This window comes from Amblyraja radiata, chromosome 4, assembly GCF_010909765.2.
Source record: "Amblyraja radiata isolate CabotCenter1 chromosome 4, sAmbRad1.1.pri, whole genome shotgun sequence".
Taxonomy (NCBI): Eukaryota; Metazoa; Chordata; class Chondrichthyes; order Rajiformes; family Rajidae; genus Amblyraja; species Amblyraja radiata.
The window spans coordinates 46,389,234-46,397,825 of NC_045959.1; the positions used below are offsets into that span (position 1 = coordinate 46,389,234).

Here is an 8,592-nt window from a genome sequence, read left to right on the forward strand (position 1 = left end):
CTGCATAAACAGGGTGGTTGGGGGGGGGGGGGGGGGGGGGGAGGGATTTGTTTTCCAATTTTCAGAGATGCCCTATTTAGTTCTTTAAATAAAGTATTTTGCAAAACAATGCAAGACCATGTAAATATAGAAAATCTCTCTTCAACCTCATATTTGTGTTTTTGTATGTGTTTTGCAATGGGTGCAAATGCTTCCTGCAAGAAAGCATTCCTACAAGTAATACATGCAGCATTGAAGGGGAGCCTCGAATCCGTTATAAAAAATCTTAATTTATCTGGTTTCACTGACTGCATCAAACGAATTTGACTAATTCTCAGTCTAGCCTTGGGCATTCTAGGGCCATAAGACGGCAATAAAAGAGCATAAGAAATTCTGCAAGATGAACAACAGCCCAAAACAGGATTTTGGCCAAGCAAGTAAACAGCGAGGGGTTAAATGAATTGCAAAGAAATTCAGGGTTTAAACATTGGTGAATTTGGTCTAATCTAATTTCAAATTCGTAATTTTTGACTGTATTTAAATTCGGATAATTTACGCAAACAGAATAATTCACTAAAAAAATTACATAATTCTTCGGAATTATTCGGAAATAAAATACAGGGAAGTGTACATCCGATAATATCATGGTACGTTTTAGGAACAAATTGATATCATATATATAATTTTACAGTTGAAAATTGAAGAATGGAAGACTTGAGAATTGAAAGGGGTATAATTTTATACCATGTATAATTTGTCTATGTTTTACCTTAAAGCTAAAGTGCCTCAGTCATTTCATTTATTAGTTGTGGCAGCTGTATTTATTGCACGTTATTCAAAACCCCGTGTATTTCGGGAGGTCAGATATTAAAAAGAACGACAGCAGTAGTACTTCACCTCTTCGTTAACTGAATGAGCTGTTTAATTAGTGTTTGTTTTAAAAGCGATTGATTGAAGGCTTCCCACACAAATCCCAGTTTACATGGGATATACCACTGAGCGCCCGATAAAACCTCAGGATGCTGATCAAATGATCGGGCTCTAGAAGTGAATGTAAAGGAACAGAAATGTTTCAACGTGTCCATAATAGGAATGGAAGGAGTGACTCTCCTTGGCGCTCCCACTGACGTGTGGACACGGTTGTCAGTGTTTGTCACTCCCATCCCCGAATGGTTAGACCCACATAGACCAAATACTTCCACTTTAAAGGTGATAGTAGGGGAGGTGGAGTTCCTTTTCTCGACAAAGGAAGTTTTTTTGAGTATGGGTTTTTTTCCTGATATTTAACGAATTTGTACAGGAAGACCTTTTCACTTGAGGTTCATTTCGATTTTCCAGAGGTATCATGTCTACTGGGTCTCCCAGTGACACCGAGGAGTTTCAGGAAATGGAATTACAGGGGCTTCATCTTAAGTGTAACGGGTTGAAACACGAGTCGAACGAGGCGGAATTCTATCTCTCTGCTGAAGACACTGACGAGTCGAGCTCTGAATGCGGCTCCAAGAGGAAGAGGCGAGGGTCTGTGAGGAGAAAGCAACCGGCCAGGCTGGGCAAAGAGGGCAAGCAATCACAGAGAAACGCCGCCAACGCCCGGGAGAGAGCCAGGATGCGCGTCCTGAGCAAAGCCTTCTCCAGGTTAAAGACCAGCCTGCCCTGGGTTCCCTCGGACACCAAACTGTCCAAGCTTGACACCCTCAGACTGGCAGCTAGCTACATCGCACATTTAAGGCAAATCTTAGCAAATGATAAATACGAAAATGGATACGTTCATCCGGTAAATCTGGTAAGATCTGCTGATAGTTCACAACTCGATAACATGAGGAAAACAAAATCTACCAGGGGATCTAGGCACATGGTGTAATTGGCATTGATAATGGAGTATTATACTGCATTCATATGTTCTTTACCCCCCTAAAAATTCTGCTATAACGTAATCGTTTAAAATGTTTACTAAGGGAACATGTTAAATCAGTATCACAAAATTCTTAGTGTGGGAAGGAACTGCAGATACTGGTTTAAATCGATGATATATTAGAAAAGCTAGAGTAAGTCAGCAGGTCAAACAGCATCCCTGGATATCACCTATTACTTTTATCCAGAGATGCTCCCTGACCTGCTCAGTTACTCCAGCTCTTTTTTGTCGATCTTCACTAAATTCTTGTTGCGCTCCAGTAGAGATTTCGTACATGAAATTATACACACTATAATCCAGTAAACAAATGTAATTCTCTTAATAGACCTGGCGTTAATTAATAAATACGATCTCGTCTTTTGCGCTTTAAAATTGTGTGCTACCGTGAATTGTGTGGTACCTCTGACTATTAGTCCAACTGATGGCAAACTTAGAATACACACAGGTGCATCTTCAACATTTGCACGTCGTTCAAAAAAACCCCCCGTAAAGTACAAGCTCTCGTTAAATAAAATTCTCGACCGTTTTGCAAAGACTTCACACAGACAATGTTTTGGGAGAAGAGTGGTTATGGAAAATTAAAAGCTATTGCGGTATGTTAAGAAAGAAATTTGAGCTCCTTCACATAAATACTTTCCTATAAAATTTGCGAACTACAAAACCAGGCCGGTTCATATTTAAACGTTCAGTTACTCTTGGAAGTATTGTTCATTGTCACCAATTAAATAATAATTCCTTCTATGGCGAAATCTGAATAAAAGAGCAGTCTTCAATCTTAAAAGAATTTGTGAATAAGGTGAAATCAATGATCCTTTAAAACAAACCGAAGACTTCTCTCCCTGGATCGGTAGATCCTACTTGCTATCAAATCCGAAATGGCAAACATAAGTCACAATTAATCAAATAAGTTAATATATCTTACAGTATTAATATCAAGATAACTTTCTATAGTTACAGTTAACGCAACTTTTAACCTGACTCTGAATCTTCATTTGTACGATTCAGAAACATATTTCAAATAAGGTCTATTTAATCTTCCTTTTATTTCTGCAAAACGCAAACGAGCTACTAACGTCAAAAATGTCAACATGCCGGATAAATCAATGGAAGTGGCATTATAATCTGCGTATGGAACTGCGCGGTGCTAGCTCCGTTTGTCTCTAAGCTTGTTTACGGAGCTACACGCCAACTGGTCAACTCAAACAGTTTTAAGAAATCCTCTGGAAAAATAGGATAAATGGAGCTTTATATGCAGAACTCTTCAGATCTGCTGCTTCTGAATACCTATTATGATTTTGCAAAGTGTTTTACCCTACAGCAGTAAGTGGACTGCATTTCTGGAATGCTTTGTCTGAATCTTACATTGAATCTATGCCCATTAAAAGATCGGTGTTTTTTTGTATTTAAATTCCTTCAGAATGGTCAACAACAAACCCAGCTAATTACCTAACAAGTTCATGCTAAGGTTCAAAATAAAGATAATATAAGCCTGATATTCGTTAAACCTATATGGTCCATTTTCCCTTCGGGACAAACTAATGTATACAAACATACACAAACTGATTGTTCAAGCTGCATTTGAATTTTGACTGATTGCTTGTTTAAATGTAATTGTTTTAGGATTCAGGAAAAAATGCGGGTTAGGATGAATATTGCAATGGGCTTTCTTCAGTGTTGGTCCAGATAATAACAAGCCATCAGTCTCCAATCCGGCACTTTATTAAAAGAGATCACAAGGCTGTTCTTTGCTATTCAGTCACTAATTCCCACCTTATATTAAAAATAGATAATGCTGCACCTTGGTACGCGTGACAATAAATTAAACTGAAATTGAAAATGCCATATCATGTAGTTTTATCGAGTAACAATCTGTGTTTGGTGAATGTTACATTATTTGAGAATGAAATTCAGTTCAAAATTTGAGGTAAGATCTTAAGAAGAAATCTAGATTTCCTATTTCATAGAACCAATTCGGGGAAATGTCTCATCATCTCAATAAAATATTATTACTCTAACTACTTTGTTTCAAATTTCAGACCTGGCCATTTGTGGTCTCAGGAAGATCCGAAGTAGATAGCAAAGATCTCTCTACCACCTCTAGATTGTGTGGGACAACAGCTTAACAAAATAAGCGCCTTCCATCTTAACTCCCCCATCAGCAGCTAAAGTTTGGCCAAACTGATCATGCGGATGCTTCATGGAAATGATGGAGGGTGGCATCGTTTTCTTAAAATAAATGCGTTTTGACTGCACGCTTTGCAGGACAAAGCTATTGTTTGTTTAAAAGTAATTGTTTTAGGATGAGGAAAGTTACAATGCACTGTACGCCTGCCTCATCCGACCGCCCAGAACATTGTCCAGTCCTGTTGCATTTATGGATGACCTTTTTCACACACAGCATGGATTAAGATACCAGGAAGCTGTACTCCACGCACTGAAAGTACATTCAACATTTTTTTTAAAGTTGAAGACTTAGCAGTATTAACCAACAATATATAAATTGTGAAATAATGACAATACCTAGGAGAAAGAAGTGTCGCTTAATGTATAGTAGTTGTATAGTTGTTTAACAATGTATAGTGGTTATTTTTGTATTCTTGTATATTACAGCTTGGATGAAGTATTTCAGTTTGGATGAAGCACTGTTGCCTGCAGTATTTTGTTAGAAATTGGTATTTTGAGTAGTGCTCAAGCACATAACCTTATATTGTATAGTTATGGTTTACTCTTTAAAATGTACAGTTATTTTATATAAAAAAGTTTTCGTTGTTGTTTTATTTTTTTTAATTAATTTTATAAAAAGAAACAATAGCACTTTACATATTGTCCATCAAAAATTGCTTATTATGTAAGATTTACACATTAAACGCAATGGTTTGAATTTGTTTCCACAGAATCTCAAAACTCTAGACATTTAAACCTGTATATTGTGAGTTTCAGAGATGTAGCCTGTATATATTTGTTCTTACGCAGTTGGCACAGGTTCAGGAATTAACTTTCAGCTTTGGAGCACAACTGAGGACTTCACTGTCATTGAGTGTATGTGTGTGTGTTTTATGGACATTATATGGTGTAAATAATTAGTGCAAAAACGATGGTGTTGTGCTTGCATGGCACATTGTCCAACAGACCTACAGTACCAAAGGCATCTTGGCCAGCATTTCACAAACTGACAAGGTTTTGCATCAAGGAGATCAGGCTCAGCAGCTGAGTAGAAATGTTACCACTTCCAAGTTTCCCACAAAGGTACACATCATCCTTAGACACAAGTCATAGACTTTTCATTGCTGCTGAGTCAAAATCTTTGAACTCTCTACCAAACACACTGTGGGAGTATTTTCACCACTTGGACTGCTATTCTGCAAGATGAAGGTTGACTCTGTCCTTCTTAATGTTGTCTAAGGATATGCTTGAAAAGTTTTCTTCTTTTGGTGCTAACCACAAGCTGAGAAGATCTTGAAATTACTGCAGTGTGGAAAATCACCCACAGTCTATGCCCTAGCACTTATATTTTCTCATTTTTGCTGCATGAAGTAAGCAAATGTGTAAATGTGAACTCATCTCAACAGGATAGCAACACGTGTTAACTCTCTATTAAAGTAGGTGGAATAAACCACTGCTAAAAATAGGGTTATTAAAAGTAGCCTCCATGGCCAGTTGTCCCATTATTAATGTTTTAACATGTAAAAGGAACAAAATAATTAAAGTCATCTTTCAACAAGAGACTATGTCCCAATTCCATTCTATATTTTCAGATCTGCGGTTTGTTATTCAAGCCTGAATTAAACTAATACAATATTTACTTTTGAGGTATAAAACCCATCGTCAACTCTTACACTGTTGCTAATGCAATATCCCATAAAAATACTATCTCATCACAACTTATTTACAACACATCAGCATAAATAAGCTAGTTAAAATGTCAATACTTGCTACTTATTTTAATTTTAATCAATGTTAAAAGAAACATTATTTCACAATGGAATCCTAAGTCAATCTCTTTTCAATGGTTCTGTATAAATAAACCTTAACCTGTTCACTAAGTTTTTTGTCGCTATTGTCCATGACCAAGTATATTCGGGGGGTGGCACTGAACAGGTTAAATGTTGGTCACTAATTTCAGATAATAAGTATGCTTCTGAACTACAGTGTTTATTAGATTAACTGTTTAGTGGTAGTAAATCACCTTATTTAACCATTGCATGGTATGCTGTTTGAAAAGCTGTTCCAAGGCCCTACATTGAATAGAATGACATAATATAGAAGGATACAAATAATAATAAACAAGTACTATGAACAATTATAAAGCAGTAAAATATACACTTTCAGAAGAGAATGCACTTCACTGCATTGCAATTCATTATCCTAAAATAGCAATGTATGCCCATAACTAATGCAATAGTGACTGTAAGATGTGCTTAATGGACATGGTGATTTTATGATTTGTCAAATATTTTATTTAAGAAGTGTTTCCTTTCCCTATTGGTATTCTGGGTTTATTACATAAAAAAGTGGTTAAGAAAATAATTATTAAGAATTAGTATTTCTAATATGTGACATCTTAGCTTGAAAGATCAATTGCCACAGACTTTGTAGATGAAAGACAATTGTTTTAATGGGCATGCAGGTAATTGCCTCAAGAAGAAAATCTTAATTTAATTGGTCATAAATTTGACTGCAATCGAGAAATTAGTAGGAAGATAAGCAAATATTTATTCAATGGAGAAGGGGATAACAAATAAAGTATTAAACTATAATTTACAGCTCCTCAACTTGAACTGTTTAAAATGACAGGCTGGATATAATTGTCAGCAAAGACTGAATGGTGCCAGTAATTTGTGACACTTGCACTTTCCCAATGACTTTTGAGAGCTTTTGCACAAATTCACATTGGAAAATCAGCCAAAACGTGCAGCAACCTTAGCCGAACATTTGTATCCATATAAACAGAGCAAACACTGTGTGGCTCCTCAACTGATCTTGTTAAACGATCATATGTATACAGATCTCTGTATTGCCTATATTAAAATCTTATAGCCCAAATACTATATCAAGTATTGATATTTTGCTGCTTTTTGCATTCTGTGCTGGGGTTTTTTCACAATGAACTGAACCATGTTTGTAGTTTTTTTTCACATTTGCAATCATATAGTTGCCAGTTGATTCAATTTAAATGCAGTAAGCATGATTATAAATCGTTTTGCATTTTACTCGTGTTCTATAATTTGGGTGAAGTTGACAGATTTGCAATTGACAATAACATGGGTGCAGTGTACTCTCCATCAGCAAGCCTCATATCCAGCGTGTGACAAAAAATTCTTCCTTCAGTCCTGATAACCCATTGCGTATAACTCTTAAAATATGTATTTTTGGTCACACAATATTACACTTTTAGGTATTTAAATTCAACCATTGCATCATTATGCCAAGAAAGCAGTAGTTAAAAATATTATCCAAATATAAGCCATGTATCAGAATCAGAATCATATTCACACTTTATTCACCAAGTATGTTTTGCAACATACGAGGAATTTCATTGGCCAGGTTAGTCATACAATTAAAAGTAACAGATCACTTCAAAAACACATTTTAACATTAACATCCACCACAGTGGCTCCTACACATTCCTCACTGTGATGGAAGGTGAAATAAAGTTCAAGTCCTTCCCATAGTTCTTCCTCGGTCGTGGACCTCGAGCCCAGGGCCGGTGCTAGGAATTGCGGGGCCCAATTAGAAAACTGATGGCGGGGCCCCTACTCTCAGGGCCGGCCTTAGCGGGCCTGATTGGGAACAATTTTGGTGAACCACAGATTCCCAGCCAAGGTGTGTCAGCCCAGTTATTTAGTATATATTATGAAATTGTACACTAGGTGCTATGGATTCTACACTGTGTGAATATCTCCTGCTCCCTCCCGTTTGCCTGTCAGTAGCTCCGCTGGCTTCCAACCTTTACCGTAGCTGCTAATTACCATTAAACTGCATTATGTGATTGGACACAATGCCCTTGGAGACAGCGGCTGATTGGACGGGAGGAGACCTATTTGTTGATTGGACGGGAATTTTAAAGCAAGCTGGTTGGTGATTGGATGTGACCCCCTTAGAGACAGCGATTGATTGGCCGCCAAATAAAATTGTCAAAACTGTAACAAAAATCGCGGGTCGGTGCGAACACAGTGGATCTGGTTGTATCTCCAAACTAATCTGGTTGTATCAACCAGACTATCTGGTTGTATCTCCAAACTAATCTGGTTGTATCTCCAAACTAAACTGGTTGTATCAACCAGACTATCTGGTTGTATCTCCAAACTAATCTGGTTGTATCTCCAAACTAAACTGGTTGTATCAACCAGACTATCTGGTTGTATCTCCAAACTAAACTGGTTGTATCAACCAGACTATCTGGTTGTATCTCCAAACTAATCTGGTTGTATCAACCAGACTATCTGGTTGTATCTCCAAACTAAACAGTATAACATGCAGGTACATTCATTTAAAATTCAGTGATTATTTCACATGATTTCTCACTGTGTAAAGCTCAATATCTGACCAATTTCTGTTTAACACGTTTGGTCTGCCGTGAGCATTTTTCTCTCCCAAAATAGTTCACATCTAGCAAACCGATCAACGAACCAGACAGCAGTTGGACGCAGTCATAGAACCATAGACAATAGGTGCAGGAGTAGACCATTTGGCCCTTCGAG

The 8,592-nt window shown here is 37.2% G+C and overlaps 1 protein-coding gene across 1 annotated transcript; it reads left to right on the forward strand.

Annotated features, from left to right (window-relative positions):
* Positions 1 to 1,132: 1,132 nt before the first annotated feature.
* Positions 1,133 to 6,934, forward strand: msc (musculin). The gene is made up of 2 exons (XM_033019310.1): positions 1,133 to 1,762; positions 3,928 to 6,934. The coding sequence occupies exons 1-2, from the start codon at positions 1,325 to 1,327 to the stop codon at positions 4,012 to 4,014; spliced, it is 525 nt and encodes a 174-aa protein (XP_032875201.1). The 5' UTR covers positions 1,133 to 1,324; the 3' UTR covers positions 4,015 to 6,934.
* Positions 6,935 to 8,592: the final 1,658 nt, after the last annotated feature.